General features: G+C 48.2%; 1 protein-coding gene across 1 annotated transcript; it reads left to right on the top strand.

Annotated features, from left to right (window-relative positions):
- Nucleotides 1–407: 407 nt before the first annotated feature.
- Nucleotides 408–6,055, top strand: LOC122367686 (galactose-3-O-sulfotransferase 2-like; the record flags this gene model as incomplete). The annotated part of the gene is made up of 4 exons (XM_043341022.1): nucleotides 408–536; nucleotides 1,075–1,330; nucleotides 4,181–4,449; nucleotides 5,341–6,055. Coding segments are annotated over 4 exons (1,297 nt in total), but the record flags the coding sequence as incomplete, so codon positions are not given.
- Nucleotides 6,056–19,331: the final 13,276 nt, after the last annotated feature.

Below are 19,331 nucleotides of genomic sequence, written 5' to 3'. Positions count from 1 at the left end.
GAAAGACTACGCTCGCTTCGCTCGCTCCGTAATCAAAAAGAGATTTAAATGCAAAATAAAAGCGCATAAAAACGAACAAACAAAGAAACAGGGAAACAGTCAGAGAAACACCACATGCTCCTTTTTTTCACTCTAATTGCGCTGATTGCTCGGGGCCTGTTCCCTGTGCACAAAGTTCTAACCGGTGTTATTCTATCTTTTCAGTTGAGCTGAGCTCCATCGTGCTCCACATTGCACCTTCACTGTGTTCCGTGTTTCAGAAGGGTGTGTTCTGTGTTTCAGAAGGGTGTGCTTCGTGTTTCAGAAGAATGTGCTCCATATTTCAGAAGGGTGTGTTCCTGTTTCAGAAGGGTCCGTGTTTCAGAAGAGTGTGTTCTTGTTTCAGAATGGTGTGCTCCATGTTTCAGAAGGGTGTGCTCCGTGTTTCAGAAGGGCGTTCTGTTCGTGCTCACTCGCCGGGCTCTAGCCGGACTTGTGCTGCTGGCCACCGCTCTTCTTTTCGTCTCACTTCTTCAAGAGGACTCTGATAACAACGCGTAAGAAAATAACTGGAAGAAACCGATTAAAACAGGATAAAAGACAAGCGGTTGTCGGCGTCGCTAGTTCATTACAGTTTTGGACTAAATTGGCACACGGCGCAGCACGTTTTGAAGGAATCTATTTACAGAGGACTTAACAACATAAGCTCGATGGGTGATAGGGAAACTTATTTGGTGATTCACTCGATATCTTTGGCATGGGTACATGATGCAAGCCTATCCCAAAATGAGTTTTTAGATATTTATGTGCCTGTTATTTTGTTATTTTCCTTGCAAAGAAGAAGACTGGACAATTTGTAATGGAAAAAGTTCGACTGAAATTTTACATCAGCGCATAAGGAGACAATGCCAGATAAATTTTCGGAAATTGAAGAACTTTTGTTTATATATAAAGTATGCTGTCCGCAGCACCAAAAACCGCCTTCCTGAATCCGCCAGCGTCTTTATGACCCGTGCTCCTTATCGTGTACCGCGTTGATGCATCATCAGAAGACCGAGGTTCTCATCTCACCCCCGTGCCCGTGTCTGCTCACAGGGTGTGGCGACTGTCCCATCTGGCATCGTTCTCACCATCAGCCACTCACCTACCGGACCTGAGCTCACCGCTGGCCTATGACGACCTCCCGGCTCGACTAGGCAGCGGGGGTCACTGCAAGCCACGGCGCTCTATTTTCTTCCTGAAGACGCACAAGTGCGGCAGCTCAACCGTGCAGAACATTCTGCTGAGACATGGCGAGCGACACGCGCTGGATTTTGTGCTACCCGGCCAGGGAAATTACATCGGATCACCGGTAAGAGGAGACCGTTTTGTCCGTGCTGCCTGAAGCCCGTTTTGTCCGTGTTACCTGAAGCCCGTTTTGTCCGTGCTGCCTGAAGCCCGTTTTGTCCGTGTTGTCTGAAGCCCGTTTTGTCCGTGTTGCCTGAAGCCCGTTTTGTCCGTGTTGCCTGAAGCCCGTTTTGTCCGTGTTACCTGAAGCCCGTTTTGTCCGTGTTGTCTGAAGCCCGTTTTGTCCGTGTTGTCTGAAGCCCGTTTTGTCCGTGTTGCCTGAAGCCCGTTTTGTTGGCTACGATGTGCTGTCGGCAAGATCTCATGATTTTATATGTTCTTTGCTCACTGTGGAGACGCCGACTAGGCGTGCATGTTCGGCATCCCATCCGGAAAATAATGGATCAATTTCCGGGATCATCGGTAATTATTCGGTATTGCTGAATATCTGAGTAATGTTAGCTGAGATTAGTCACGCTTTTAAATAGTTATTGTTTCAATAATGGTTCTGTTACTCGTCATGTCCGTCATGCAAGGTGTCAGCCTACTAAGCCCAATGATCCCGCTGATCCCGGGAATTTATCCCTCATTTTCCAGATGCCGAATGCACGCTTTTGTCACATGTCCTGCTGTTTTTTATCACAGCAGAAGTTTTGCTCCACACGAGTGCGTTTTTATGCGGTGCGGTTGCAGTGCAACTGCCGCCTGCCGCAGCTGCCGCTTGCCCACCATGCGGCTATCGTGCGGCATCTTGCGGTTACCGAGCGGCATCATGCGGCTCGGTGCAGTTTCGTGCCATGAGTCGCAGATGACAGGAAAATGAGGTGTAAATGCCACCAAATACGCAAAATTAAACTAATGATGCTTTTAAATCTTCTGTCCTGGGTAGATTGATTCTAGCCAAACCCAAATGGCGAAAGTTACCTGCCATTGCAGGTGAAATATGCCAATATGTGAGATGCTGTCCACGGTGCCGTGCGTTGCGCTGCGGAAAGTAGAACTGATTCATACTTTCCGCAGCTCGCCGCAAACTGTCAGCCCACTGTGTCCACACTCACTTCCGTCACATCTGTAGCCCGCCAACAATATTTGACCCATCCTTCCCGCTGGTGGGTAGTAGGTACACACGGGCGATTCATTTTCATGCATCATGGTTGGGGTGCTACTGCACGTGCGCACGTGCAGGGTGCTAGTTCTAAATCTCCAGAACAGCTGGGCCCATTACCCTCACATTAGGTATATTGCTATACAGGGCCGGTTAGTAGGGTGTTGTTCAGTGCCATCGCTAGACAGACCGACTCGCGGTGTTTTTTTTTCTTTGTAGGGTAGCTTTGTCCCGTCTGCCAAACATCGGACTACTCTCGAATCTCGATGCATATGGGTGACCCCCAATGAATGTGCCATGTGCGTCAGGTCAGGCTTGCGGCATTCGCACCCGCGCCGCATCCCGCCGCTCCTCACCGTAATACAACGTGCCGCGTCACAACATGAAGCGCCGCATCATGCGCACCGCAACTGCACCGCATCAAAAACGCACTCGTGCAGGGTGGGCCTAAAACGTTCGTATAGCTTATCGTACCGGATAAGATCTTTATGTGAGAGAGGGAGGAAGGGATGCGGGCAATTGAGCCTTGCCCACCGTAGTTAGTACACAAAAAGTGAAAAAGTGCGACAACACACCACAACCTTTAATCGCCCTGATAGTATCGGTCTGTTGGTTCCTGTCATCAGATAAGTTACCCCATGCCATGTGCCAAATATATGTGGATTAGATATGATCTAAATCCCGTCTCAGTTGGATAGTTTTATTCCTCATGTGCTATCGCATGCTTGACGAAGCGGGGGTGCCACGTGATAGCTCTAGTGTCGCAACGGGTGCTTATTCGCTCTGACTGACAAGACAAACTGAAAAGTGAGCATGATGATATGGGCGCGGACTGTTTGTATTTCCCAAACCACCCAGTGTAGCCACTTGCTTTACGTTCAGCTTAGCTTAGCTCAGATAAGGCGGAAACAGCCGCATGCAACGTCTCATACCAGATAAGGTTGTCACTTTCACAGGGAAGCATTAGACCATACATATAGGTAGGGTGCGAGACAGTGTATATTATTATGTTTTTACATAGGTATGTTTGTGTTTCCATTATGTTATGTGTCTCAGTCCGCGTCCGTGTCGTAAATGTGGGTTCCTTCCTGTTTGTAAATCTTAACGGTTAGTACTCTGGCTACGTGTAAACGTATTGAGCTGTGATAATTGACCCGGAATATGCTGGGATGCCACAATTACAATCAAATTCGAGAACGAATCTTCAGTCTCTTGCTGCTCTCATAGATGACGTTTGCTATTCAACATCCGCTTTTTTTTATAAATTTAGTTCGAATGTTTGAATGGACGGATTGACAGAGCCGGAGCCCACGCTAAGCAGAGCTTGTTGCGTAGACCCCGACCCCACCGTCCGATCGCGCATTTCCTGGTATCGGGAGAATTTAGATGCCAAAATTTAACGTGCCCTTTAAAGCCAGACACGGCCTGTCCCACTCAACTGACTTCAACTGGCTGCGGCTGCTCCCACCAACCGCAGACCATCCCCGTCAGGAGTCTCAAATATCGAGCGCCGGATCGTCTCGAACCCGGGCTCTCACTACTGGGAATAATGCTCTACCAACTGAGCTACGGGACAGGCTCGTAAACCGTAGGACGCTTTACGAGCATGTTTACGGTTCCCTATCTCCATGAGGGATATCATCTTCTTCGAACAAATTTCATTAGCATTTCTCTACCTCTGCTATTGCAATTACACATGCGCACCAGCTCTCACCCCTGTGATTATGTGCTTGTGCACCAATCCTCACCCACCCTCCCCGTGTTTTCCAGGAGCCGTTCCAGGCGCGGTGGATCCCGCAGAGCCTCCGTCCTCGCTCCGGCTATTACCACATTTTTACCCACCATACACGACTCAACGTACCCGAGACGCAGCGAGTTATGGACCCGGACGCCGCCTGGGTGACGATTCTACGCGACCCGGTCACTCAATTCGAGTCGGCCTACGACTACAGCGGCTTCCAGCGCTTCTGGAACAAGACACTAGAGGAGTTCATCGCCCTGCCTCTGAGCCAGAAACGCTCGCTGCCCCGGGCTGGAAGGCAAGTGGCGCACATCACGAATGAATCAGATATCGCCGCCGCGCCGCGGGCCAAAGCCGTGTTGACTGTTGATGGTAGATGAGTACGGAGGAAAGTAATGTTCGGTTAGCCAGTCCCAGCATGGACCGAATGGCTTTCCGCCTGAGGCCGAGTTCAATAACCGCCGAGTGCTGCGGCCTCGCCTCATTGTTTTTGGCTATGAGGCTGCATTGGAAATTGAAGTATGCAAGGAAGTAGCACACCGTAACTATTGCTCTAAGTAGGTCTGAGGACCAACGAGCCCCAAATCGGTGAGAGCACGGCACGACTATGGGCTCTTTCCTACTTCCTAGTATCATAGTTGATCGCGCCTAAACGAGCGCGGCAATCAGGATATTTATGCTCTCGTGCTGGGGTATTTCTCATTGGTGGAAGTGCGCTCCAAAAGCGCCACACCATGCGGGCTTGTCTAGAGTCATGAACCTCAGTCTACGAATCATTATCTACTTACTGTAGGTACCGGTTGTAATCGAACACAGATACCTTTCTTGTGATCCGCTTTCTGGGATTTTTTTTCTCCCTCAACTATATATCTTTGGTGTTTGCCGCTCTGAATGGTATTTTCCCCGACTCTTCGCCGTCCGACTAACGAGACTTATAATGAATGCTGCCTATCAGGTCAGAAATCCCGACAGTACGCGGGGACCTGAAACTTTCTCTCTGTTACTCTCTCTCTCTCTCTCTCTCTCTCTCTCTCTCTCTCTCTCTCTCTCTCTCTCTCTCTCTCTCTCTCTCTCTCTCTCTCTCCGCCCTCCCTCCCTCCTCATGCACCAGGCCTAACTATTGGCGTGCACGCTACAACTACTGTATGGATACGTCTCACGCTAATTCTATATGTGCTTTGTCCGCCAGGCGCCTTGGACCCAACCAGATGGCCTTTGACCTTGGCTACGACCCTGCCATTGCCGCTGAACCCCGGTTGGTGAAGGCCATGCTGAAAGACGTCGAGAACGCCTTCGACTTAGTCATGATCACCGAACTGATGGATGAGTCTCTGGTACTGCTGCGTCGCCTCATGTGCTGGTCTACCGATGACGTGGTGTCCCTACCCAAGAACGCAAGATTTGAGTCGAGGCGCACTCAGCTGAGTGCCGAACAGCGCGCGGCACTCGAGGAGTTCCTCTCGCTGGATGTCACTCTTTACCAGCACTTCCGACGTCGGCTAGCCGATCAGATAGCTGCCATACCCCTAGAGGCGTTCATGGCGCAGGCGGAGACACTAGTATCGCGGCGTCTGTTTTGGCGCCACCGTTGTGTACTCGGCACGGTAAGCGGTAAGGATTTGAAGGGTGAACAACATGAGATTACTGGTATCGTGCAGGGCTATCGACTCAGTGATTCTAGCGATTGGATGTGCTCTCGACTGGGCATGGCGGAGCTCGGCTATACAGACTTGGTGCGAGACGCTCAGCGTCAGCGACTAGCCGTGTGGGGGCGTGTCAATGACCTACTTCAGGTCAATGACGTCACAGAAACGCCGGCCAATCAGCGATAGGAGCGCACGGTCCCGAGCGACAGTGTAACAGGTGGTGATTGCGAAACGTTGATACAGTCTATTTGAGTTGTTGTTGGGCGCTTGTTGATGGGTAAATCAACCGAAACATTATTAGACTCTCTGGCCAGTGAGTGAGTGAGTGAGTGAATGAGTGATTGATCGATTGATTGATTGATTAATTGATTGATTGATTGATTGATTTAGCGAGTGAGTAAATGAATGAATGAATGAATGAATGAATGAATGAATGAATGAATTGATATGTCAGCGACTGAGTGAACGAGTTGGAGGGTGGATTGGTAAATGAGTGAGTGAGTGAGTGAGTGAGTGAGTGAGTGAGTGAGTGAGTGAGTGAGTGAGTAAGCTAGTGAGTGAGTGAGTGAGCGGTTGTTGTGCTGGTCGGATTAGAAATGGTCAGTCTGACGGCCAGAGACAAAGCTACCAATTACTCAATCGCTGAATGATGTGCAAAGTGCAATGAGGGCACTGTTAGAAATAGCCAGGCTGAAGTGAGTGGTGAGGCCTCGCCGCGCACTCAAGATAGTTATAACTTGCGCTGAAAAACTTAGGGGTCTCCCACTGGCTGGGCAAAAGGCAAGCGTCGTCTGTGTGCTTCTGTATATTTCTATTTGTTTTATTTATAATTTGTTGTTTGTTTGTTTTTGTTTGTTTAATTGTTTGTTTGTTTTTAATTTGTGCAAAGCTACAAATCTGTGTTATGTTTATCTAAGTGTGGCTGTGAATGTATGGAATTTGCGACCGAAACACAAACGAGTTGGAACCAGGGGGGAGCACTCGCCTTGGCCGTATATGGGCCAGAATGTCTAACGATTTCGGCCATGTTGTGTATACCAAAGTCTTGAAAAGTTGATCGCTGCAATCAAACTGCAAGCATGAAGCAGCAGCACTTTTGAGAAGTGTACCTCTCACTGAACTGCACCTCTGCTACCGTAATGCAATTTATATTTCTGGTATACACAACATGGCGGAAATCGATAGACAAAAACAAGCCACCAATGGTCCTTCCAGTATATATTAGAGTTCAGTTCATACTGAACTAAAATTCATTTTAGTTCAGTGGTTGGAACCAAAATGAATTTGAAGAGGGTATAACTGCATATGCTGTTAAGTGGGACTTTAAAGTCATTTTATCTTATATATATTCAGCATATGCATATGCTGTTGTTTTTACCCGTCTAGCAGCTCATCGATCCGATGCTCTTCGTTTTCTATGTTCACGAAAACATTGACGGAAGGAGCCAAAAATGTCATGCGAAGTTGGAGTTTTGTCTTATTTCGCCGGAAAACTGCGTGACTGCGACGAATATACGCGTTTGCGATATATTTGTATTGTATTTGTGTAATGTTCGCCAATATGTAATTCGTCAGTTGGGATACTGTACCCTTATGATATCTATGTCGTCTCTTTTCATGCTTTACTGCATTGGTTATAGACATTATGCATCAATATGCACGAAACGCTGTTTCAGGAAAACGAGTGGTAAGTAGTGAACAGTAACGGAACGTGCAACTATGTACATGAAGTAATGTCATGGTACTGTCTAGTAATTACCCCTGTAAACAAATGACATCGTGCAAAAGCGGTACTCACAGCGAACGCCGGTTTAAAACGGTGATTACTGCGAATGCCGTGCGAAAAAGGCACACACTGTGTAACGGTAAACGTTTCAAGAGCTACAAATGGATGCATTATGGCTTCTGGCGCTCGTAGACCGGATAATGCTGTAACCGGTCGGAAAACCCGTGTTCACTCACACATGGTACGTAACACGATATATACGATGTGCAGTAATTGATTTTCCAATGAGCCGTTTGTCTTGGTTCCTTGGTCTGTGAACTGAATGATTGATATCTGGCTTATCTGCATTCAGTACGCATCTGCTAATGATTAGAAACGAAGTGGATAAACGCAAACTAAAAATAAATGATGCCAAATTTCTAAACGAAAATATAGCAAACATGAACATCATATTTGGCACTTATTTTGCTGTGAATAGTGAAGTAAATGATATGCATTTATCCGACACAAACACGGGTAAACAAATTGTTTTAATGGGCAATAAGTTCCGTTTGGTTTCGATTGTAACGCATTTCGTGAGTACCGGAAACATCGCCTATCATCACTGACCACTTTCAGAGAATATGAATGAGATGAGCACGACTAAGAAATGGGGTGTGTCGTAATCAACCTTTTCTTTCAAATCGCGGTGGTCCTATGATTTTATTTTGCTTCTGCACGATAGAAGGCCAGCTGTATGAGAAACACTTCCGAAAAATAAAAGCTGATCCTCCTCTGTCATGTCAAAGTTTCGATCAAAATCAGTTTTTGGCGTTCAAGTCTCCACATACAGCCCGATTCCTACTCCATTTTTGCGATATGAATGCCTTCGCTGGCCAGTTGTCTACGCAAGGGAGTATTCTATGGCCCACCCGAGAGGGATTGCATTGATTATTTTGTACATTTTTGGTGAGAAAATATCCAAAATCGACATAGTTCCAAATGCATGCATCTACAGTAAGTAGAAGTAAGTAGCTAACACCACATAAAGATACATTGAGCTGCAACCCTGGAATGCTGAGGCAATGAGATGGTGGACCCGGTAGGTGTCTAGGCACATTCTTGCTAGAGCGTTGCATGATTTACCCCTCCCCCACATACATACACACACAAACCACTAATACCAAAAACATATAGGCTCAGATCAGGGCTCAGACAATCGACCGACCTGCTCGATCAACAACCTCCGTCAAGTGACTACCTATCGGGCTCCAGTCCCGTTCATAAGAACGTTACTGCTGCTGGTCAACGTCCATCGCCAGTCCCCTGTCCACGCGTCCGGGTCCGACTTTGCAGGTTATTGGTTATGTGCCTCCTGCCCCCCCCCCCACACACACACACACATAATACGCTAAGATCCGCCCCTGAGATAACGTGTTGACCGGTACTTGCCACACGGTGCATGACGCTTAAACTCGTCCTTGTGCATCTGTATTCGATTGTGGGCAAGTGTGCCCTGAATTAATCGGTTTGTTTTCTGTCTCATAATAGTGAACAGTAACACCCACTGATGTTTCGGATAATTGGCAATATGAGATATTTATTCAACAAACTCCTGACGCACACGACATAGGTCAGGAGCAGCATTTGCGAGCTAAGCAATTGCATCACCACCTCGGCACTGACTCATCCAATAAAGTCAGATATACCACTGGTCGCCAATTGTCAACATCTCTCAAACGATGGTACTCTTTGTCCCTATATATGAGGTGGCTACAGATACAGGGCCGTGCCTCTGCTTCTCGGTGGTAACTGAATCAGCTGTCACGTCACGAGCTTTACGGCCTATTCCTTCGCGGCCGGCTCCTTGGATGAGATAGGAGCCCACCACCCGTGGCTCGATTCGGTTTTTATTTTCAGATTCTCTCAGATGTGTGTTTAGAAATGATTCGGTGATCAGTCAGGTAGGTACCGCTTTCAAACAAATTGGAAAGCTCAACCAAACCGAAATCCACACTCGTCGGCTCATTATCGCTCTTATTGGGCCTTACAAATTCTGCGCTGGTATACTCTGTTCCGTTTCAAGCTTGCAGCCGAAGTGCCCTGTTGAAAGCAGTGCATGATTTCTGTATATATAGCTCTCAGTATAGCTCTCATTTTACGTAAATTCTTGAGCGGAGGAGCGATCTGCCGAAGAAACTCCGACTGCAAACTTGATATGGAACAGTAGTAATGCTGGAAACGTACTTACACCTGTGAGTCCGATGTGTCAGAGAGCACGCTAAAACTCACAAAGGCACATGAACTCAGTGTTGTAGCAACTACAGGCTGCGCAGAACGTTTTTGATGCTGTTGACTTAGCTGAATTTGTGCGTCGGTCACGAATGCCTCAGATGTACTTTCCTTCTCTCAGTACGATCAGTGGCTTGGCGCCTATCCCGTCCACACAACGATAGAGCACCGGGTCGTGAACGTAAAGGGATAGCCGGATAGCTGGCTCGGTCGCCGCGAGAGGATTAGACACGGCGGTATCTGAAGTCGCCTCATACGTCGAGGATGTGTTCCAAACTTGGAAAGAAGCTGACGATCGGCGACTAATGGTGTATTGGGCTCTCAAGTCTCAGTGATGCTTCACTATTTTTGGCTCACAAATGCTGTTTCTAAGATGTGTCGTGTGCATGAGATTGGAAGCGTCAAATGATTATGTGGGACTAGGACAGCAACTAGGTGCATTAATGAAATCAGGTCACATCATACTACAATCGGATATCGAAAACGAGTGCGAATAGGGGAGAGCGGGGCCAGTTGAAACACGGGGTCAGATGAAACATGGCTTTATTTTCAACAGTATGCAACATATGGCGTTGCCGACACCACTGCGCATCCGCGCTCGACCACTTCCTTTGTCAACGGCGTTTGGGCGGCAAACGGACGGTAATTTTGATTTGACACTTGTTTTTGTGTTTTTGAGGGGCGTTTGGGAGAAATCGTTTTTGTGCTGTTTAACCCGCGCCCGGCTGGGGGTCCTGGATTTCCACGCCCTGCTGGGGGGGGGGGGGGGGGTGTTTGAACACCCCCCCTTGTAACTCGGCTCCTGGGCCACGTAGCGATACGCGGAAGGCGGCGTTCGAAAGAGCGTAAAAAATAATGACGAAATCACTTCGGTCAATTTTTTGGTCACGTCAAAGGTCAGGTCACCAGAGGTCATTGAAGGCAAAATTTCGCCGATTTCCAGGTCGAATGTCGAAAATTTCCAAGAAGCCAACGCATAACTCGGGAACCAATAGAGCTACAGCGCCGCGGAAAAGCGCATTCGATAGCCCTATTAACGACCTTTCTGAGTAATTCTCTCAGATTTGACCTAGCGTCAACGGTTTTGCCTGCAGGGGGCAAAAACTGCAAAAATAGCCGATTTTTTCGGAAACAGTTTTTCTGCAATAACTTTTGACCCAAGCCTTGTACGAGCTTACTTTTACCGGCATCGTGTTCCTCTCGTCAAGACGCATCGAATGAACTATAACTTGACCTTGAAAGGTCAACTTGAAAATTTGACCTCAGGTCAAGGTCATGACCTGACCGGAAAGGGTCATGTTGCATATCAGTCGATCCGTATCGTCGAGCTGAACACATATAAGGCGTTTTCATCGCTCTAGCATGCCTCTATCAAAAGTTATCTGCGAAAAACTGTTAGATACCATTCGTGACCTAAGATGACCTCAGGGCACAAACAAGGGTCACGGACACCATTTTCATGTTCAGTGTGTCTAAACCACTTGTAATTCGGTGTTTGGGAGTGTTTATAATGTCTTTCGTCCAAAAGAGGCGCATTTCAATTTTCTCCCATTGACTTATAATGGGGAGGTCGCAAAATTGACCTGACCTTAGGTCATCGATATCAAAATTCTGAGATATACATTTTGTACATGCTATTGCTCTTAGCAATCGCTGAAAGTTTCAAAGCGATCGGTCACTCGGTGTAGCTATGACAGACATTGAAACTTTTTATGAGGTGAGGTCACTTCAAGTGACCTGGTGACCTGACCTTGAATGACCTTGGTCTGAAATTTTCACAACATGTGTAGAATTGATGTATGATAAGGTGTACCAAAAACGGCGGCGCTCCGCGCCGCCGTTTTTGAGATATTCGCGAAAAACCACAAGGGGGGGTGTTCAAACACCCCCCCAGCAGGGCGCGGGTTAAGAGTCATATTTTTCCCAGGTTTATGTTTGTAGATATAAAACTTTATCGGAATTCACTGGGATTGTGTTGCGTATGCAAGTCCAAATATTTCGGCCAATATTGTTTGGCCTTGGTCACTGGACAACTACAATAACCCTATAAGTATAGCTCACATTGCAGCGATACCCAAAATTCTAAATTAAATTCACAGACAAAAAAATTCAAATCCCCGCGCGCTATCAACCATGTAGGAGATTCCAAGTTAAGAATATCTAGATACACTCACTATTTCCTATCAAAGTATGCTGTAAATTTAACTATAATATGTTTGTATGTATTTTATAGTTAAATTTACAGCATACTTTGATAGGAAATAGTGAGTGTATCTAGATATTCTTAACTTGGAATCTCCTACATGGTTGATAGCGCACGGGGATTTGAATTTTTTTTGTCTGTGAATTTAATTTAGAATTTTGGGTATCGCTGCAATGTGAGCTATACTTATAGGCAGTGGCGCAGCCAGAACTCTGGCGACGGGGGTGAGAGACGTTCGTGATGGGCCCCCCAGCAAAGTGGGCCCCCCTCAACCTAATGGGGGCCCCTTACCAACAACGAAAGGTCAGATCATTGTCCTGATCATTACCAGCCAAATCGGGGAAAAGGACAAATATCTCTTGATCTGAAGAGGCACGTAAAAAACAACAGCATATTTACAGAAACACGACCATTCTACCCATATTTGATGGATAGCGTGCAATTGATGGCCAGCGGCCACTCAAATGGTCGGGCTAGGTCAAAAAGCTTTTAAAAGAGCTCAACATCAGTTTTTCGACGATTACTTTTGATATAGGAGACGAGGTAGAGTAATGAAATTGTTTTGAAGGTGTTAATCATCTATACGGATCAGTTGATGACCATCATGAACTTGTCAATAACCTAACCTAACCTAACCTAACCTAACCTAACCTAACCTAACGATCTGCGGTCACATTTAGAAGTTGAACTTTTTATGTGAAATTATAGGTTAACATTCGATGCATGTTAACAAGAGAATGATGACAAAGTAACTGTCTCATATTTTTTCTCACCAAAGTTCTTGCAAAAATTCTTAGCAAAACTATTTTGGTAAAATGCGACTATTTAGATGGTTTTGCCCTCTGCTCTGTTGCCAAACCATTGGCATGAGGCATTGAGGTCAAATCTTAAAAGCGAAAGCGTTTTGAAAGGCCCATCGAATGAGTTGTTCCGCGAAGCTCTTAGCTCTTTGGTTCACGAGTTATACGATTATTTGTGAAAATATAAAAAATGATTTTTTTCGTCGTAATCTTGTCTTTGTGTTTATCATAATTTCATCATAATTTCATCTTTAATGACCTCAGCGATGAAATAATCGAAAAATGACCTCTGGCTCTACGATTCTGAAACATCCTAGAGCTATCTGTTGCTTTTCTCGTCTTTCTAGCCTTCTTAAATTATGATCGGGTTTGGCCGATACGCCGCCCCCCCCCCCCCATGGCTGATTGCACGCGTTAGAGAGCTATCGAACCCACTTTCAGCGCTTTAGCATATGTCCTCGAGTGTCGAAATAGGCGAAACTTCTCCTTCGATGAACATGATGACGTGGGCTTTGGTCTGAACTGCAACATGACTGAAGTAATTTCTCCATGATTTTCGACGCTCTTTAGAAAGCCGCCTACCGCCGCACTTGTCGCTACGTGACCCTGGAGTCAGGTTAGAAGGGAATATTCAAACACCCCTCAGGGGCGTAAAACTGGAAAACCTGGGGCGCTGCTCTGCGGGGCGCTGTCGAGCTAGTCTAGAGCCAGTTCGGGATGTTTACAAGCCCACGTAAAGCCATCAAGAATCTGCATAGAGCACAGACCTTCCAAGACTTGGAGGTTTAGATATCAACAATCGACATGGTCTTTTGAGACCTGCGTGGTGGCTATCAGAGGTCGGTGGGCCCCTCAAAAGCCGGTGCAGGAGCCTCAGGTCACAGGTGTCAGTTTGGAGCCATCATGGACCGGTGTGGACCGGTGTGGACCCTCCCACACATAGGATAGGATGATCCTTTCATTCCTGGGATGAGTCTTCTCAGGCCTGAACTGGGCCCTCTCAGACCTGAAATGGGCCCCTCTCAGGCCTGAAGTGGACCCTCTCGGACCTCAACTAGGTCCTCTAGGGCCTGAAATGGGCCCTCTCAGGCCTAACATTAGCCCTCTCAGACCTGAAGTGGGCCCCTCTCAGGCCTCAACTAGGACCTCAAGGACCTGAAATGGGTCCTCTCAGGCCTGACATTAGCCCTCTCTGACCTGAAATGGGCCCCCTCAGCCCGGAAATGGTCCCTATCATGTCGAAAAAGGGCTCCCTCATACCGTAACTGGGCCCTCTCAGGTCTGAAATGGTGCCTCTTATGCCTGAAATGGGCCCCTCTCAGGCCTCAAACGGGCCCTCTCTGGCCTCAAACGGGCCCTCTCTGGCCTCAAACAGGCCCTCTAGGGCATGAAATGGGCCCTCTCAAGCTTGAAATGGGCCCCCTCAGGCCTGAAATGGCCCCTCTGAGACCTGAAATGGGCCCTATCAGGCCTCAAACATGCCCTCTAGGGCCTGAAATGGACCCCCTCAAGCCTGAAATGGGCCCTCACAGGCATCAAATGGGCCCTCTTAGACCTGAAATGGGCCCCTCTCAAGCCTCAAACAGGCCCTCTAGGGCCTGAAATGGGCCCTCTCAAGCTTCAACTGGGCCCCTTCAGGCCTGAAATGGTCCCTCACAGACCTGAAATGGGCCCACTCAGGCCTGAAATGGCCCTCTCATGCCATGGAACGGGCCCTCCTAGGCCTTGGATTAGTTCAATCGGGCCTTGGATGTACCCCCTTAAATCATAAAATGGGACTATAAATCCTAAGGGGGGGGGGGCTATCATGCCTGAAGACTGTTTTTCAGTCCTATGACGGACCTTGACATTAGTGATAAAAAATTGTCAGGCTGCATAACGTTACAGTTCGAATCGACGGTGGGCCCCTAGGATGAGAGACGGGGGTGAGATCTCACCCCTTTCACCCCCCCTGGCTGCGCCACTGCTTATAGGGTTATTGTAGTTGTCCAGTGACCAAGGCCAAACAATATTGGCCGAAATATTTGGACTTGCATACGCAATACAATCCCAGTGAATTCCGATAAAGTTTTATATCTACAAATCGTTTTTATGAATATTTTGTGATATCTCATATACCTTTGTTTGCTGAAAGAAGAACTCCTGGCTCCGGAATAACACCTTATTTGGCCCTTCATTCAGCATGATGCAGTCCCTCCAGCTCGTTTGGCATGTGCTTTACGGCGCGTGCGAGATGGCGGGAGCGGATGGGGTCAATTGAAACGCTTCTCTGAGGGTCAGTTGAAACAGGGCCACAGGCCGTTTCAATGGACCCCGGTGACCTTTGCAATGGTTATTGTTCAGGGGCTGTAAACATTAAAGGAAATAGTCCACCTTTGAAATGAGCTTTTAAACTGAAATAGTAGTTTCATAGAGGTCAATTTTTGACCCCTTTTTCTCCAGCCTTTTGCTTGAAAGCACACTATAGCCTGAGATATTTCTCATTTTCCTCATCCGCCCATTTTACCATAGTCTATGTACTTTATGTCACCTATTATGAGGAACTTTGCACTTTTAGCTTTCCAACGACCTATTGAATGTAGCATTGGGAAAAGTGAACCGGACAAAATATCTCCTTAAGAAAGTGGCCTTAAAGAGGAAAATATCCCATTGTTAAGGATAGGTGCAATTGACCCCATGGGCTGGTTCAATTGACCCTCGCATCGGGGTCATTTGAAACGGGCGTAGAGCTGTTTTATAAGCATGCGTTTGGCAGCAAAATATGTTTGAAACGTAATTTTACATATCTTAAAATAAAGCCAAAAGAGCATATTTTTTCATGGCATTGTGCATTTTTCGATATGACAACTAGATCTCGCTGTGCATGTCAATATATAAAAAGTGGTTCAACTGGCCCCGCTCTCCCCTACGTTATGCACCGCGTGACAAGTAACGTCCAACACGTTACCTCAGGAGCGGTTCTAGCCTAGGCCGTGAGGTGTGTTTGTCGGGGGCGGGGGGGGGGGGGGCACATACCAAATAACTTGCAAAGCCCATGGACAGGAAGTCTGGCGATGAATTTTGACCGGCAGCTAATCTTTATGAACAAAACAGTGGAGGCCAATAGTTATAGCCACTTGACGGAGGTTGTTGACCGGGTAGCTCGGTGGGAAACAATACCCAAGCTTAGGTACATATCTTGGTGGTGGTGGGGGCGAGGGAGGGCTAAAGCCATGTTCTGAAATTTAAGCAAGATATACAGCCCACCGCTAATGAAATGTGCGGTTTACCAATCTCAACTGATGGCTTTGACTGACGATTTTTAATACGGAGTGATGCAGGAGTAGGCAGCAAGAGATAACTTGACAGCTACAAGAATGACGACACATGTGTAAGCTACATCCTTAGTTTCATTGTAGCCTGGCAAATCGTTCCTAGAATACAGATGCAAAGCAACAAAACCACGACTGGAGCCGCACATTATTCTGCGGTGGATTGTACCTTGACCTTTGGACTGCTACCGGTTCCGCCAACGCATCGCCTCAACATTCAAGGTGTGGAGTCCCCCGGAGAAAAACTGGCAGCTCTGGCGCAGCGGTCAGTGCCGGGCAGCGGCGGCGTTCTCCCCTCCCTCCCCTCCCCTTCTGGGACTGTCCTGACGGGATTTTAGTGTGTGCCGGCGAGTGAAAAGTGTATTTATGTTGTTAAAGATTGTTGTGTTTGTTGTTACCGTGTCGCTTATTACGAGGCTGTGTTGCTTATGTGCTTTGCATGGCGTTGGTAGGCGCCCCGCCGCCCCGCGCTCGCTGTAGCGCCGGCCAATCGGAGGGCCGGGCCGGGCATCTCCGCAGAATGTGACGTCATCCTGACGTCATTTGCGGCCAACCTATCATAGCCTCTAGATTTTTTTTTGTTACAACTTACAATGTGTAAAATTGGTGCCCGGAGGGAGCCTTAAAGTTTGGTGGCGATATCTGCAGACTGCAGTCGTTTAGGAGATATCAACTGAAAAGGACAGGGGTGGGGGGGGGGGGGATTCGCTCCCCCCTGCGGGACGCGGGTTAATGACACAACCTAATGAGAAGGGCTCTTTGTCAATGATCTGCATGCTGCAACTAAATCGCTCGACAATCAGAATCAAGAACAGTTTTTAGCGTAGGCAAGGGTGAAAAGGGGACCGTTGGCGACCGATATACTATGTGTTACTATATGTTCCACAGGTGACACACTAATCCAACCTCAACAGTTGGCCATAGCCGGCGGAACGGGGGGGGGGGGGGTACTGGGGCACCATGCCTCTCTTGATTTTGCCATTTCAACATGTTTTGCCGTTCACGGATCTTCTAGGGAATGCGCATCGAGTAAAGCGCATTTTAAGCGCAATGAGCATCGAGTAAAGCGCATTTTATCGAAAATCAGCGAAAGGGCTTCGTAAAGCTTCTTTTTGAAAAGAGGTTAGCTTAGGTGTGAACTGTGAATGTCACATCAAAGTCAGGTCAAACTCGGCCATGTAAAGAAGTTTGTTGACGTTCATGTTGCATTCGATTCTATCAGTTGTGTCTTAGGTTCCTGTTTGTTTGTTTGTTTGTTTTGTTGGGTTAGGCCCTTTCGGTCCAATTAGACCATTTCAGAGCCGGGAGGATGATAGGATATAGGGAGAGACATTGGTCTGGGCAGGCACCCTAGTGAGTCGCCGGGGCTGAGCCCGTCCAGAGGACAGGCCACCCAGCCCCAAGGCACTCACTGTACCCGGCTACGGGGTGCGCTCCCTCGGGAGCAGCGGTGCCACTCCAAGGGAGCAGCCCGCATGAGATAAAGTTGCCTGTCCAGCCCGGAGGGGGGTTGCGGCGTGGAGGAGAAGGATTTCAGTATCCTGAGGATAGAAGCACGGAACGGTGTCTTAGGTTCCTGGCCACAGATGTCGCTGCAGTAACTAACGGAACATGTAGGTAGTACTGTGTAGGTACACTCGGGGGCAGATTGATGTTCCACCACTCCCTACCCATCGGGCTCCCATGGCTCAGCACTGGCTGCTGCCAGTGGCAGCACTGGCAGTACTGGCACTGGCACGCAGTGCTGAGCAGTGCTGAGGGCAGGCAACACTGGCAGCAGCAAGTGCTGAGCCATGGGAGCCCGATGGGCTGGGAGTGGTGGAACATCAATCTGCCCCCGAGTGTACTACTACTGTGTAATGCCACAGTCAGTCTCTGGCGCTAGCGCTGTGACTATGGGTGGTATAGATGACGCGACAGTCGCGGTCGGGACCACGGGAGTCTCCGCGAGCTTAGGACATTTTGCAAACTAGGGCGCTTATCACGGCTCACTGCTCAGCGACAGTATTCAATTACGGTGCATTTGATTCATAAATGCACTGATTGCAAACTAATTGAGCTACCACCGCCAGCATTCATTACCACCATTTAAAACTTATGGTCGGTGCTGAAGCTGCGAGTGGCTGACCGTCACAAGCACTGGCGGTCGCAGCCGCTAGCAAAAGGGGAGCCAAAGTCACACTCGCGGGACGTAACATTTATCCGTCACCGGGAGGGGGGGGGGATGATCGGCTAATTTTTTACGTCCACGAGGCGCCGCACAGTTGGCATTACTTATGTTTCATCCATCTCATTCTTGCGTGAAATCTTTGAGCTCAATTTAAGGCAAAATCACCAGTTCCATTTACTGTCTCACGGTGTGCCCACCGGTCGGGCCGCTGCACCATGACGACGGATCGGTGTAGCATAGGTATACTGGGAGGTCAGGCACGCGTATTCATGCCCTTACCACTATAAAACAATTCGGAAAAGTACAGATACCTCTTGCTAAAAAGTACAGATACCTCTTGCTTTGAACAAGCATGTGAAACCCAGAGAGCATTTTTAGACTATGGCATTTACCCATATATGTATAGGTATACCTATAGTTGTGTGGCGGCGGGAGAGAGTAGGTACACCGACCTCTGGAGACCCCCACAGGTTCCGAGCTTTCAGAATTGGCATCTGAGGGCCGCGCGCGACTCCTGCGGGGCTTCGCAACGGCTCTGTTGGGGCTCACTCAACCTGCCTGGTCCTACTGCTAAAAAGACTGGCCCTGAGCCCTAAGGACTTCATCAGTCTCTGCCAGCCCCAGGACCCACACCGGCTCATGGGGTCCCGACGTCGAAATATGAGGGAATCAGCGCGGGACCATCAGGACGTAAAGCAATCTCGATCAGGACCAACGTAAGGCTGTGCCGGAGACTGCGTGAGCCCTCTGAACTTCAGAAACCCACCCATGTATGCTTTCATGTAGAGGCCAGTTTAGGGCCCTCAGAAACCAGTACAGGGCCTGCAAACTACAAAGGCCAGTAGTTTGAGACCATCAGAGACCGATTTGGGCTCTCAGAGGCTAATATGGGTCCTTACTCATTACAGGCCAACATGGGCCCTCAGAGGTCAGCGTGGGGCCCTAAAAGACCGGCATGAGCCGTCGTTGGACCCCAGAGGCCAGCAGAGGGCCATCAAAGGCCAAGATGGGCCCTCCTCAGAGGCCAATGCAGACCCTTGGAGGCCGGCATCG

This window comes from Amphibalanus amphitrite, unplaced genomic scaffold (genome assembly GCF_019059575.1).
Source record: "Amphibalanus amphitrite isolate SeventyFive unplaced genomic scaffold, NRLGWU_Aamphi_draft 000888F_arrow, whole genome shotgun sequence".
Taxonomy (NCBI): domain Eukaryota; kingdom Metazoa; phylum Arthropoda; class Thecostraca; order Balanomorpha; family Balanidae; genus Amphibalanus; species Amphibalanus amphitrite.
The sequence above is the reverse complement of the archived record's forward strand: the minus strand, read 5'-3'. Positions and strand labels throughout refer to the sequence as shown.